General features: G+C 41.6%; 1 protein-coding gene across 6 annotated transcripts in view; it reads left to right on the top strand.

Moving 5' to 3' along the window:
- atp2b4 (ATPase plasma membrane Ca2+ transporting 4) overlaps positions 1-15,959 on the top strand; it is an 86,282-nt gene that overhangs the window by 25,760 nt on the left and 44,563 nt on the right. For all 6 annotated transcript variants that reach the window (XM_072666138.1, XM_072666139.1, XM_072666137.1 and 3 more), the window contains one exon: positions 5,440-5,896. In XM_072666138.1, coding sequence (XP_072522239.1) covers positions 5,701-5,896 — 196 coding nt within the window. In that variant the 5' untranslated portion in view covers positions 5,440-5,700. The remainder of the gene's footprint in view (positions 1-5,439; positions 5,897-15,959) is intronic.

The raw sequence follows: 15,959 nt of genomic DNA, 5'->3' as shown, positions 1-15,959 counted from the left end.
CTAAGTAGTGGACTGTCACATTGCATTGTGGCATTTCCTGGAGTTGTTGGCCTCATAGACAATGCTTATAGATACTTCTGTAGGAATAAACATGGAGATTTCTTGCGCTGCGATTGGGCAGTTTCAATCATTTGTGCTTTTCTGTTAATGCATTTTCAGAGAGCCTAAATATTTGCGCTATGTAGGTCAGAACAGCAGTAAATCATCATCGGAACTGATGCTAAAGCTTCAGAGCTCTTCCCCCTTATTTCCTCACCTGGCCTGAACTACTGAACTACATTTGACAGAAGCCTTATTCAGGGCTCATTCAATAGCTGTCCCTATCCAGCGCCGGCATTAATTATTGGAAGTGCTTCTGCCTGTTTGATTCCCTGCTCCCCCAGCACTCCCCCCCTGTGCTCTGAAGACTTAACCCAGGCCACTTTGGACCCAGCGCTTCTGTGGAAAAGGAGAGAAAACAAACAGAAAACACATCGCTGTCCTCCTCCTTTACTTTGATAGGGGGCGAGTCAGACGTGTAATTTCATCCCGTTGCAGATGAAAGGATGATAAAAGTTGCTCTGTCATTTCGGTTGCCGTATGAAGCTGCTGTTTTTTTGTTGTTTTTTGTTTTTTCCCCCACAGATTTCGGGGGATGCAAACAAGCTCGATTTAGGCTGACATCTAAACATCAGGGAAGACTCTTGAAGGCGGTGTCATAATTGTTGCATGCAGATTCACCGCCTGCGTGGGTCTGCCTAGACTGGCGGGTGTTTAGATAGTTTCCCCTTTTTTAGCAGTGCGCGATTCAGGCTGAAACTTTTAGAGTCGCAGAGATGCGATGTAGACAGATGAGTCATCCTTTTAAGAAGTAGAGACGGAGTGAGAGAAAAAGAGAGAGAGAGAATGAATAAGAGCGGGAGGGGGCAGAGGGGTCCTGCTTTTGCGCAGCCCCGGCGCTGTGGAGGCGGATACGGAGCCTTAAGGCCCACGCTGGCACTGCCATTGCAGGACTGCAGAGGAAACAGATGGGCTCATGATTTACATCTGCTGCCTACGAGATCCAGCTCATACTCTTTAATCTAAGAGCAGTGCCTCCATCTCTCTGTCTCTTTTATTTCCTCTGGTTCCTTCCCTTGTTCTCTCTGTCCCCTCATCTCATTCTGCCTCCTCACTCTCTGTTTCTCCATTTCTGTATCTCTCTTTCTCTCTGTGTGTGCACCCTCACTATTTCTGTCTTTCGCAGCCTTTTTCCTATTTCTTGTTCCATTTGAATATTTGTTTTTCTAGCTCTTTCTCTCCATCTCTTTCTATTTGTCTCTCTCTCTCTTTTCCCCTTTTTTTTTGTGTCTGTGCCTCGCTCGTTCTCTGGTGTGTGCATTCTCTCTTGCACCTCTTGCACCTTAGCCCCAATCCACTTAGACTGTAGTACCGATATGACTTCAGCTCATACTGCCTAATCCTCTCGCTGAAGCTGCCCTCACAGTGGGCTACTTAGTACACACTAAGTAGTGCGTACACTCCTGAAACACAGCACACAGCACACTCCATGCTGCTGCCACTGCTGAGAGCCAAAGCACACATCACCCTGTTTTTGTTACTAATTTAACAGGGCACCCAGAATACAGCAGCGCTTTTATTAATGCCATGTAGTCAACTGTCGCGCCGTAGAGAACAGCATGATTACAGAGTGCAGTAGATATGGAGTAGATGCTCAAGAGCTGATTACTTGATTGTTTAGAGCCTTTCTGACCATTAATTTTTCATTTTGCTTTATTTGGAGCTGTCACTAACACTTGATTGAACTCAATTACTATATTAAAAAGAAATGATCAAATAAAATGGACCTTCTTGATGAATAGCAGTGATTATTTGATGTAATTTCATCTCCTCTACAGTAGGAAGCAGAGTCTGATGGGCACATTGATTGTGTAGGCATATTCATGTATATTTGTCTTTCCCGCAAAAATATTTTAAATTCCTAAAAAAGCTGTTGTTGCTTTGTTACAGCTCAGATTAGTCCATTGTCATTGTTTTCTGAATTCTTTGATTCCTTAATTAGTTGCCAAAATAAACAACAGATTACATGATTACTGATATAATGGATAGAATCGTAGTTTCACTGCAGCAGTCCGCACGGTTTTCCTCCTTTATTTATTTATGTGATGGTTTATTTTTGCCAATGGCTTAATGCAGAATCGGCCATTAGCAGATTTCGGGTCAGCGGAGCATCTCCTTCCAAACCGGTGCAGCTGAAGACATTCGAGTGTGCTTGCACTTGCATCCTAATCACCCTGTTTACAGTCTGATGTCAGGTTTTGCTGAGGCTCTGGAGCTCTCATGGCAGCATGCATATGTATGAAAAGCAGTACGTGGGCAGACCAAGCGCACCCTCTCTAGCCCCCCTCCCCACTGCCCTTGATACACCAGCTTTGCTGCCGGCTCAGATTGAAGTCAGCTTTTCTGTGTGGGCTTTCCAGCATTGCTTAATGCACGATCGGTGCCAAAAGTTCACCAACAAGAGTGTGATTCATCTGCCAGGTTTTTTTCAGCAGACCCCCTATCCCACCACCCATTCATTCTCCGTGTAGCAATAATTGCCTCGTAAGTGCTTCGTTAATTGAGAACGCCGGTGCAAACTAGAGGTGCCGAGTCAACCGAGAAGAGGAGCGCAATTTGAAATGGGTACAAAAGAGTTATTAAATATTTGCTGTTTGTTAAGAAAGGTCTGAAAGGTTTGTACACAGCACAACTTTTGGTGATGCTCAGCGAAGGCCTTTTGAACTTTGAACAGGTCTGAAAAAGTGTGTTTGTAGGCTTGTGCCTGAATTACTGGATCAGAAGGAAATTCACAGCACTTGTGTTGCATCAGGGTTGATTCTGTTGCGCCAATGTTCTTAACAGCCTGTAGCTTTCTGCATTTATTGAAGATACTCAATAAGTGCAAAGAGTCTCAAAACTTAATGCTGACGTTCCAGATCTCAGCAGTCGCTACAGTCAAACCTGTTTCATGTCGAACTGTTGAACCAGCGAGTCCACTAGCCAGGAGCTCAGGCAGAAGAGGTTTTTATAGTGGTTTTACAGCTTTCTCTTATTGAATGGAGAGTAGCTGGCTGGCTGTGGTAGTATTTCTCCTGCAGCTGTAGGCTCGGCACTCTTAACACCCACATGTTGCTTGTGCTAGTGGGCGAAGCTCTGGTTTCGTAGACTACCGGTACTGAATTGCTTCTTAAAAGCTCCTTGACACTTCCTAAATCTTTTTTCATAATCTTTTCCTATTTCATCCAAATGCTGGATGTAGTTGGCTTCAGGCTAGTATCCTACCATATATACACACACATCTTTTTCTTATTAGTTCATATCCTTATTATTAATATAGCCTTGTATGGCGGCACAGGAGGGGTTTGGACATTAAGTCACAGCGAGATGCCTCTGCAGACTGCCAGGCCAAATCACTTCAGAGTTCTCCCCTAACTGCACTGCATGAGTCTCCTCAAAATATTAAATCCAGTAAATCTAAAACACCCTTTCATTGAAGGCTGCACTTGTAAAATCTTGCAAAAGTCCTCTGCATGCAAATGAGTCTGCATGAATTCCTTTATTCAGAATCTCTTAATGAAGCCTGCTTTTGTCCTGACTACACATAATACTTCGCCCAGGATCAATACCATTGCTGCTCATTCTCCACACTCAACTTCTTGCAGTCATTTAATCTAACTTTCCACCCATTTTGGTCATTTTACCTGTGTTTGACTCAATCCATTAAGTGCATCCACTAACCCTTAGACTCTACCATCCTATAAAGTTGTTAAATTTGTAGAATCAGAAGCAGCTAATTGTAGTACTGTAATATTCAACACTGCTTCCTTGAGAAAGGCACCCTTCTTATACAGATAATGAAGACACCTGGCCTGTCATTCACTCCTCATTCTTACAGAAGAGGACACAGGTGGTTCTTCCAAAAACCTTTTAGGAGTCCTTCTAATTTCTGTACACTTCCAAATGGGTTCTCCCTTTTCCTCTGGCGGTTGGTGACATTTAGTAGGGTTGATGCTATTTTGTTTGAAAACACTGTTGGAGTGTGCTCATCTGGCATTTCCGCCCTTCGACATTTACAAGCATCCATTACATCAGGCTAATGTGCAGGCTAAACTCAATCAGATGTCCTCTGGCCAGCCTACAGGATCACACACATGCATACACACACATACAGCCTAGAAAACTTTGATGAAAGTTTATAAGAATTTAGCTATTTTTAAGCTAAGCTTAAGCTATTTTTATTAGACTATGTCCACAATAAACAAAAAACTAAAACTTTAGCAGGTCACTAGGAACACATTCTTATTATGATGAGAACAAATATAATGGTATACCAGCCCAGTGACTGTCAGGAAGAGGTTAAATCAGTGTAATTTGTAGTGAGGCTGGAGCTGCAGTAGAGCAAAAACACCAGAGCCGTGGTCAGTAATCCAATCTGGGTTAAAACCCACCTCAGGGCTTGCACCAATGGTTAGCCTCTCATGGATACTGTAAATGACCCTGGATATGTCTGTGTGTGTGCCTGTCTGTGTGTGTGTGTGTGTGTGTGGTGGGATGGGGGTTGAAAGAGAGCTAGATTGTCTATAGAATGACTATTCAACTCTAATATTTCGTTTTGGATCAGTGCAAGCATACATCAAAGAGTGACCTCCATTTTGAGCATTTGAAGTGTTTAAGGAAACCCACTGGAGCTGGACCCCTGACTATCTCACATTAACACAGAGAGCTTATCTCCAATACTGACGGACCTCATACTGCCAGCTTAATCTGAGAGCAGAACCCCTCTTTGTCTCTCTCTCGCTCGCTCTCGCAATATCTCTGTCTCTCCGAATGTCCCCATCTCTCCCCCTCTGTCTCTGGTGCGCTCTCATTCTCAGTCTCGCTCATTCACTTTTTGTCTTTGTCTCGCTCTCATTCTTTCTTTTACTCACTGGCTGAGTAACACTCATGCAAACATGCACTCAGAAGTGGGGTGAATGGCACTGAAACAGCGAAGCAAATGACTCGTCTTTATGTGCCAAAACTGAGGATTCCACCGGGCTGCATCATTTATGTATGACCAGTACAGAAAAAGAAACTGGGCTTTCTTCCCCCCAGTGAGTGCTATGAAATGTGCAAGTTTTTCCCTCTTACTCAGATGGAAAGTCTTTCTTTTATTCCTTTTTATAGAAGTTTGTGAAAGAGACTTGCAGATGTCAAAACATTCTAGGTTTTTGTTTCATAATGGATTTTGTCTTTGTAGGCTACTTCCCAAACACAATATACGATTCAGAAAGCACAAGTGTAACTGGCTTTGTGTCTAGCATTTCCTTTTAAATCACGTACTTATGTTCCATTACAATGTCTAACATTTGGAAATGAGAATACTCTTGAATTGCTCTACAGTCTAATGTTTTCCCCTCATCATGTTCTCTGTTGCAGTTGTTCTGAGCTGAAGAAAACCTGGGTCTTGAAGATGTGGTAACATGCTCACCCGGGCCAGCGTTTCTCTCCAGAGCTCCTTCCTCTAATGGTTCTCTTCCACTTCCGGCAAGAAGACAGCAGCACTTGAAATCTGTTGAACCTGTCAGAAACCTGTCCTCTTTCGAAAACGTTCCTCTTCAGTGAAGTCTTAAGATCTGCGACAGGCCCACCCACGAAGTGTCAGAACTAGTGGACTGAACCACAGCCAAGGATACGAAAATGGCTAACAACACCGCGGACCATCCGCCGGGAAACTCTGTGGCCGAAGGCAACCATGATGGGGACTTTGGCTGTACGGTGATGGAGCTCCGGGAATTGATGGAGCTCAGGAGTGCAGAGGCAGTCAACAAGATCAGAGACAGCCATGGAGATGTGCAGGGGATCTGCCGCAGGCTGAAAACCTCCCCCATTGAAGGTAAGACTGTGCAAACGCACACACACACACCTAGTCTATACTTGATTCTAGGCAACACAGTTGGATGGAGTCCTTTTTATTTGTGTCTTGGGTGGTTTCAAACCCTGGTCCTGGAGTACCACTGCTCTTCACTTTTTAGATAGATGTACTGATCCTTGATGGGAAGCAACAGTGTAAAAAATACACCTTAATTCTATAGTAATAACAACAGGACAGCAGTGTTCTTATTTAGTAGCCAACAACAACCAATATCCAACAAGTGGGGAACAACTTATGCAACTTTTGAACGAATGATGAATAAATAAATTTGTGTAATTTGTGATCCTGTGATCCATTTATTCTACGAGGGTGAAACATTGTAAGCGCCATACAAGAAGGCATTGTACAGTCTGATGGCAGCTGGTGGAATGAGCCACTTTAGCTTATGACGTTCCTAGATTTCATGCCATGAAGGGGATGGACAGAACTGTTCAAAATGCTCTCAAATTCTGCCACCATCTGCTGCGCTGTCACTGCCTCCATCGAGTCTAGGAGCTGGCTCTCCTGATCAGTTTATTGAAGAGCTTAGTGTTCCTTGCAGGCCAAGCTAGTGAGTTAAAACAGAGAAGACACTTCTATAAGACTCCAGGACCAGGATTGGGAACCACTACTTTACAGTTACACACTTACCCAGTTACACATCCATACACCAACCCAAATATTTACTCATCGCTCTTTCAGAAGCATTGGCAGAGGTGATATCTCCTGTCTCTCGGCCCCAGGCCGATAGAGGTCTGAGTGGCGAGTGAACACTAGGAACTAATGGCTTGAACTGGAGGAAGAGTCCAATTATAGAGCTCAATGACTTATTCTAGTGGTTTAAGTGGCATTTGATGACATGATGATTTTGCTTGCAGTGTGGGTTCTAGTTGCTCTTTGCTGGTCATGCTTCAGTTCAAGAGGGTGATTACAGAGGATTTAGTTTCTCTTGTAACGTGGAGAGCTTTAAACATTCTTTGTCAGTATCTTCAAAGCCTTCGTTCTCTCTCTGGTGTTCTCCTGAAATGGAATATATATTCTAAGACATCAAACAAAATCAAAATGGTTTGATTAATGATTGACTGATATGTGTCTTTCTGGGTTGATAATGATGCATAATTCCTCCACAAAACAAACCTTAAACAACAATACATAATATTATTATTATTACAATAAAAATGTTATCTTTAAAGTACTAACTAGAGATGGACCGATCAGTGTATTTGGGGCCATTCAGCACAATCAGCCGATCACTGATACCGATCCAGGGCGGGGCTGGATGCTGCATTACCTTTTTATACCTTTTCAACGCCAGCTGCGAATTACCTGTTTATTCATAAGTTGGGCTAGCAGACTACGTGATCAAGAGAATGATGTTGTAAAGGTGCTTGGAGCTTCTCCTCCATCAAAAATTCACAATAGAGGTTAAAAATGCTCTGTGTTTTGGCCGTTCCCTTGTGATCAGCTCACCCAAGACTCATGTTTTTGGCAGTCCCTTGTGTTAGGATCACCCAACATGCCAGGAGTGAACATTGGTTGTATTTGATACATTGACCAGACCAGACTATTTTGAATAATCCAGTAAGACTGCGGGGCGGGACTTTGAACCTGGAGTATTTCTTGCAGTCATGGTTGCGTGAGAGATGTCATTCTCTCAGGCATTCTCTATCTCTTGCTCTCATAAAAGCTTTAATTTGCAAAAAAACTATACTCAAGTGACAATGTTCAAGTTTGATTCGACGATTTTAAGTACTGGGTCCAGTTATCATCAGGGTTGATCATTTTCCGACCCCTACAAATGAAGACCAGCTTCAGCTTTGAAAATCAGCACTGCTGATGCAAACCTTCAAGGCATATTGGGAATGTTTTAGTGACAAACCCCATTTTTAGAAGTGCAGTGATTACGTGTTTTCCATTGCTGGGTCCCTTAACACCCTTACAGAATTCAATACCATCAATAGTTTGCCTTTGTAAATGAATTCATTCCTACATCAGTCAAGGCATCATTTAGCTACCGTCTCTAACCAGTGGAGCAAGGTGTGCTTCGTTTTGATGGAACTACATTGTTCTGTGAGGAGAGCAGTGCTGCTTCTCTCTACTTTAACATATGGCCCCACTAGTCCGTTCCAGCATTGAAATTTGTTCCACACCGTCCTCCTAATTACTTCATAGATCATTGCTCAGTTCCATTTAGTAATCAAGGGACAGCTGTACTGATGCTCCCCACACAAGAAATTACTCATTTTAATGAAGGGAGCGTAATTATGTTTTCTCTTTCACCCTTAAACGGGGGAGTGGGCGGGAAAAAGCCACATTCAAGCCAAATTAGATATGCTGCAGTTAGATGCTCAACAGGGTACTGAAGAAACTTGGGGATTCATAGGGTTTTGTGGGTAAATGGCATTCTGTAATAGATTGGTTAAATGTACCCATATTTTTCACAAAGGAAGGAATGACAGAAAATTAGGAGAATTGGTTTGAGACATTATAAATGATCTGTACCCGAATGGCATTCCCATTCTCTTGGTGCGGGCAAAAGAGGCGGAAAGATTGCGTTGGGGGGAAAAATCATTAATGATGGCAGTGGAGCTTCATTTGCTTGACTGTGCACTGGTGGCTGTTAGTTTCCATTGCATTCTTGGCTGGTGAAGAACAGTGAATCATCAGTCGTCTGTAGAGTGCTCCATTTTTTTCTTTTCTTCTAAGCTAAACTCAACAATTCATATTACATCATGACATAGACTGTGACACGCACTAAAGTGCATAGGAGTTTTGTATGAAAGTGATATTTCTGTCCAGCTAGAGGGTTTGGATTGTGGCCACAGCAGCCTGCTGAAAAATATTTTCTTTCTGCCAGTCACGTTTGTCGTAATTAGTCACATTATTGGGGATATGTTCAGTCTTTTGTCTACAAATACGGCTGGTAGGACAAAACTGAGAGATGTCATAGGAAACACAACTGTTTTAGTGAGGGGGAAAAAAATTAATATTTCAAATGATATTTTGATATTTGTCATACATACATACATGCATACATACATATACATTTGTATATTTATATGCGTCAGGATATCCTGGTATTGCGTAGTGTGAGTTATTCAAGACTTGACTTTTAGAATTGTGATAAAATATTTTGGTCAGCTCACCAAACTGTTGATTTAAATGTTCTGGGAAAAAAGAGAAACTTTTTTTATAACGATCTTGACACCTGACCATGTTACACACTACTTCATAAGCCTCAGGTGCAGCTAAATGTTTTATTAGCGTTGGCCAGAATAGTTTTTTTGGCTCTAGACCTGCATTTATTTGATGTCACAGCTAACCTTCCCTGGGTGTTTTTGCTGATGCAAGTGGCCAAATGTTTGGCAGTCAGTGCACTCACGAGAAGGCCTGAGAAATGTTCCCTGAATTTTGTGTGTAAAACAGGTGGCGCTTAAAAATAGAGATTAGGGGTGATTTATGAGCTCTCATTAAGGCTGCCATGAGTAGTAAAAGGCAATTTGCTTGCAATTGTGGACGTCATTTTTTTATTATGAGAAAAAAAGGCCATTTCCAGCTCAAACTGTAAAGGACATTTTTGCAGTTTATAGTCCTCATTTTGATATCCCTTTCACCATCTGCAAATGTTCTTATGAGTTACTGTGTATACTTCCAGATTGTCAGTAGAAAAGTGAACATGTAGTGTGTGTCAATGACTGCGTACTTATGGAGAGTGCAATTAATTCCTTTGTGTTTCCTTAATGGACATTATTGTATCTGTATTTTACTCTATTTCCTGAGGCATAACTTCATAAAGTTTACTGGGCAGTCCATTATCACAGATATTTATTTGGTATCAGGTTGCCTCGTCTAGTGGAAAACAGAATTTGCCTGCGAGAAGCCATGTTTTGGGGCCTTCATTTCATTCCCCCACTCAGCTAGCAGGTCTAATCAAGACAGAGTGAGCGGACATCAAGTGAGGGAGGAAGCAAATGCTTCAGATGGACGGAACCTCTAGTGCATTATCCTCAGTTTACTGTAACATGCCCTCCGCCTAGACTGGGTGAGATGGCGATTGCGGACGGAAGCAGCGTAGATGGGGTCTCCCTTGGGCTGAGCTTCAGCATTAATTACAGTGCAGAGGACAGTGTGAGGTTGGTTAAGCAGTAGCGAATGAGCCGTCAGGACATGCTGGTCCCTGTGTACAGTTTTACTGAATGCGTTTAAATGCTTGCTGCTAAAGAATGACGGACAACCAATTAGCCAAAGTAAACAAAGTAACAAAAGTAACAAAATAAAGCCATTTATTGCTAAATTGTTCGTTTTTTTATTACCTAAATTTGTTGCCTATATGTCCCCATCTGTTAGCTAGCTAATAAATTACAGTTAGTATTCAAAAAGCTTTTCAGTTAACAACTTGTTCTCTTCTTTTTTTAAGTGAATTGTCTCTGTAAGAGTAGGACCTTTACTTAGGGAACCCAGATTCCATAAACTGTTACCCATGATAGCATGTTTATTTAGAAAGTAAGACAGAGGGAGATAAGACTTTCAGAAACTAGTGACATGAGACGTTCTGCCTGTTCTCACTGGTTGCTGTTGAGATCCCATACATGCACAGATATACCTTACACACCAGTGACCATCACCACTGGTCATCCATACAAGGGAGAAGAGATAAAGACTGGTTCGTCAAGTCTTTGGTTTTTTTCTGTCTGTAATGTTGTTAGGTGTAAAGTAAACACAGTTTATCTTTTATAAAGATACATTGAAAATTACTTTACAGATGAAGAAATGTGACCAAACTAGAAGAAAAAAACTAAGTGAACCCGTAAGTGAATTTTCATTTGCACTTTAAATGGTGGTCGTGGTTTCACAGAGGTTTAAAATTGAATAGTCACTTTTGTTTGGCTACAGTGGATTATTGGTCCGGCCTTATTCTCTAAGATTGAGAGATATGGGAAAAATGTAAACTCACTTTACTTGAAGGTGGTTTAATGATCTACAAGCTCAGTGGAGGGATGTTGTGCATGACACTACCAACTGTAGTGAATTGTTGAAAACCGAAAAGTTTACAGATAACCAGCAACAGATAATACCATTACATTAGATATCATAATTATTAGAATGCCAGTTCACAAAACTTTATTAGCTGTATTTGGAACAGCTCCTCGTCAGCTGTACATGTCTAAGTAGTCCCACTTCACCGCTGCTTTCCGCGTTGCTCCTTTATTTATAAAGTAACTTATCCAACTCATCATTTTAATATATTTCCCTTTCAGTGTCTTTCAGCTCATTTTATATTTTGATGTGTTGTCACATCTCTCGCAGTTGCATCAGTGAGGGTCGCAGGCTGGTTGTATACAGCTTTTCCATAATTGGTCTACTCGTACATTTATGTGCTGTGCAGCCTTACAGTATAATCATGTTAGAGTTCTGTGAATGTTGACCTGGAAGTCCAATTAGGGCTTTCCAACTGTGGGGAAACAAACCCCATTCACATCAAATTGAGGGCAACCTTGTCATGCACTACCCTATATCAGCTGCATGATAGCCATGGTATGTTCAGAAAAAAGTGTTTTGTGATGTCATTTGTTTTAGGAATGATAAGATATCGTCATACTTCCCCATGCAGTTGCAAGAGCTACTTCATGTCCTGGATCATGGCTGTGGTGAATGCATTTGTGTATGTGTGTATGTGTGTGTGCTGACCTGGTGAGGGCTAAGTGAACCATTAATCTTTTAAGATGATTTTAGGCAGCTTGAGTTAAGGAGCCCTGATAGTGGGTCTGGATAGGTCAAGGCCCACCACACTAGTGGCTGTCATTAGGATCAATACTGTGGTTTCTGTGTGTGTGTGTGTGTGCGCAGGAGTGTATCTGTGTGTTTATCTTAGCTTCAAATATTAGTATTGAATGAAAATCTTAAAGCACTGCATTCAGACATGTTCTACAGCTTGGGCACTTTGATTTCTGACCGGAGGCTTCTTTTTTTAGCTAACTGCTCATGTTTGACGAGAGGTTTCCCCTTGTGGTTTGTCATCGTAGCTCTACAGCCAGTAACCCATCCACATTACAGTTTTTAACATATTTCTATAAAAAGCACACCTTCTAGCTATTTCTATTCTAAGACTTTCTACCACACAGAGTGGTCCATATCCCCTTTTTATCTCATTCGTAGCGGGCAGTGTCCATATTTAGAATGTGCAAATATTCTTAACGGCCGTCAGGAGCTATTTTTTACTGGCCATTTTTGTCATCGTTGTGAGCTCAGTGGAAAAATACAGTATTCATATTTGCAGCATTATGAAGTAATTAGTGTGGTAATGTTAACCACTGAGGGTAAAAAAGGGTTAAATGTTAATGTTCATCACTGTTTTAACTCTTGTTACATTTTTATTGAATACAAATTATATATTAATGTAATATCTAGTCTGGCACAAAATAATTGGATATTGACAAAGTTATTGTTATTTTAGTCTACTGTGGCATATTGGAGTTCAAATTAATGAATACGTTCATAGCACATATTTTAGATCCAAATTGGGTTTGGATGATTTGGGTGTATAATTTTTAAAAGAACTTTAAAATCACCTCTAGTTATTTTACATTGTGCTATGGGCTATTTTATGAAAATGGTTGTCATTCCTACATGGTTTGCCAAAGCTAAAAGTCTGCAGTTTGAGCTCATATTCATTTTTTAAAATAACAACTTTGTCAACTTTGTAATTTGTTCTGTGTGACGTATAAATTTGCAAGGTAAAATCACTAGGCACTGTCACCACTGTCACCCATCACCTACCTTTACCTAAAATGATGTCTGATAATTGAATCACGAGTGTAATCTATGTTATTAAAAATCTAGCGCACATGCCACGTTCTAATTAAAATCACACCAGTGCCATCATCACACTACTTCGCTGATTGTATATGCATTTTAATTAAACAGATATTAACGTCATTCTGGGTGAATCAGATGAGGGGTTTTAGCTGGCCGGAATCACTTCTAACAAATGGACGGTGATGTGGTTTGTGATGACGAGCACCACCGCACACAAAATGTGTGTACTCGCATGCTTGCCTCATTTCAGTGACAAGTCAGTCATATAATATGAATGACTGTAATTAGAGCGCAACACAGGGCGTGCAGTGACATGCACCTCGCATCCTGCTTTTAGTGAATACCAAGAACAGTTGTGTATTTACTTTGTACATTTGTTAGTAAAGTACTTCAGGAATCATTGACTTTGCTGACATCATAGTTTAGAGAAAGCCTTTCCAAACAACACGTCCTTTCGTGAAGCTTCTTATTTCTGGAGCGTAAGCTTTTCCGAATAAACCCGCTGTAGGTGCACGTAATAACAGGTTGTGTGATGGAATGACTTTTCAGGAAGAGTAATGTTGTGATGGAAAGATGCATAAGCCGTGCCGATGCGAACACACACTCGCACGCTCGCACACACTCATCAACATGTACACACATGCACAAACACACACTCGATTGGAGAGGGAGGGTGCAATGGCTGCACTCCAGAAAGCCACAGCCCTTATGCTGTCCATGTGTTCAAGATCTCTCTCACTGCTCTTAGCTGAAGCAGGACAGAAAAACAAAAGGCATGATGGGATAAGTTTGTCCTTCAGTGAGAAGTTAGGGCCTCAGTCGAAGGCCTGACTGTTCAAGAAGCACTGGGGCGGTTTGCTTTGAGCATAGCTATGTGCTGGTATGGTAATATTGTGAGAGCTGTTGTTGATGCAGGTGGGTACCGCTACAGACAAACCTCACACCTTGCAGAAGCTCCGAACCCAATGTAACACACTTTCCCGCACACTTTCCCGACTGTGACTGACGCATGTCGCAGGACAGATAACGTGTGAATGTGAAGAATGTGAGAATGCCGTAGATTTCTCTCTTCCCCTTGCTCTCGCTCACTCTGTCTCTCTCTTTTGAATCGCTTGTGTCCTGCGTGTTGAAATGCAGCCTGTTGTGCTTGGCTGTCTTCCCAGCCTCTGTGACCGCTACAGCCCCCATTAACGGTCTTCCTCGATTGCCATCACAGCAGACTCCCCTCAGAAACACACACACACAAACATACACAGCCTTCACCATCAGTCACCTTGACACCATCCCTCTTATAGCCACTTTCCATCCTGAGACGGTCAGCTTTATTCGGCCTCGGGAGTAAAGACACTTGATTAATATTTTGGACTGGTTAAATGATCAGTTTGGTGAACCTCTGCAAAGTTAGCAGTTAAGTAAAAAGCTAAGCAAAGCTTTTGAGGGTTGGTGGACGAGTGGACAAATATTAAACATTGATAATTAAAACAGGGAGCTTTTTTATTCAAAATATTGCATATAGTACATTTGTACGGGGGGTAGATTGTGGTCAATATTAGGATAAATTGAACATTTAACGATTATATAAGCTGCTCGAGTTACTCTAGTAGCTCTAGTTGGCTTAGTGTTTGAGTTCTCCTCTATGTTGCTTCCATGGCGTGGCAGAGTCACATGACTACAACTACAGACAAAAGTCATGAAAGTCATGTTTAATTGGACTTGGACTTAAAAAGTAATGTCTGATAGCTGTTGGATATCATGATGACCGTATAAGAAGCACTATACTATAAATTGAACAGTGTGCATGGTCTGGATGTGTAACAAGCCCAGACTCTCTTATTCATTTATTTGTTGCTGGGTAATTAAAGAGAGAATGAACTAGCCTCCCCTTAAAGCAACTATTAAAAATGCAAAAAAGTCATTCATTATTGTACAAAGTGCAAAATAAAAATAATGAGATATTGATGGTATCTTAATACTTCTAATGGCATCACAACTGCAAATGTTTTTGTGCATTTTAAGGCTGTTAAAAAAGTCAGCATTCCCTGCTACAAAAACAAATTAATATATATTTTAATATAGGCCTACTCAAATCAATATACACACAACAAACACGAAAGAATAATCATCTAATTTAAAAGGTTTGTTTTAGCTAACAGTTATAGATGAAGTCGTTCCTCAGCTGACGTTCACTTTACATACTGGAACGTAGGGTTCAAGACTGGCTCAGGGGAAGCACAGTGCTGCTGTAATATTCACAAATTACAACTACATCCCCTCCAGTTTTACTGCATTGCTTGCATGCTGCACATGTCACTCGCCATGTGAAATGATCATTGTATTGTAAGTGCCCAAGTTACCAGTTATCAATTATCAAACTGTTCAGTACTTCTCATACAGTCATGATATCCAACAGCTTTATCAGACATCACTTTTTAAGTCATGACTTTCAAATGAAGCATGACGCTCAGGACTGAACAACTAAAAAATAATATCAGCAAATTGTCCAAGCCTGCTAGAGCATATGAAGAGGTTAAATACTAGTAGTAGCACGGAGGAGGAAGTCTGGATACCTCTACAGTTTCCGCTTGCTGCTCCACTGCTCTATCTACCCTTTCTGCATCTCTGCCTCCGCTAGCCTTCTGTTGAACATTACTCAAAGTGGGGGCTAGAGCAAGATGCAGAATATCTGATTTATGTGACTGGCATTTCTCCTGCGTACTGCAAATGCTGTGTTTGACAAGGACGGATGGAGCTTCTGCTGAATGTCACAAGCACACCATGCCTGCTTCATTTTTACTGGGAGAAATCTGGTGGCTTCTGTGATGCTGACCAGGAGGCCGTTAGGAATCTGAATTCTTTCAGATCGAGACGTGCGCTGGTGATGGAGCTTTCAAAAGCAGTGTCTGGGCTCAGATGAAGAGCTCGAGGAGGAGCCGCAAGGCTCCTTTGTCATTGAAATGCTGCTTTCGACTCGGCTAGTCCTCCGGGAGGCCGTGGATGTTTTCGCCTTAATTCCCAATCTCGTAAAAGTGCCGGCACACATACAAATCACTTCACTGCAGCTTGCTGCCATTGCCCTGACTACTAATGGCAGAAGAAAGAGAGGAAGAGATAGAGAGGATGCTGGAAATTACTTCTGACCTTTTGCCCCTCTAGACGGCTTAGAGAAGCTGGCAAAAATAAAGATTGCTCGATTACTAGGGACAGGTCTGTCGTTGTTAAAAAGAACTGC

The sequence above is a fragment of the Salminus brasiliensis genome, chromosome 21, assembly GCF_030463535.1.
Source record: "Salminus brasiliensis chromosome 21, fSalBra1.hap2, whole genome shotgun sequence".
Lineage (NCBI taxonomy): Eukaryota > Metazoa > Chordata > Actinopteri > Characiformes > Bryconidae > Salminus > Salminus brasiliensis.
This window is presented reverse-complemented; position numbering and strand designations above follow the sequence as displayed.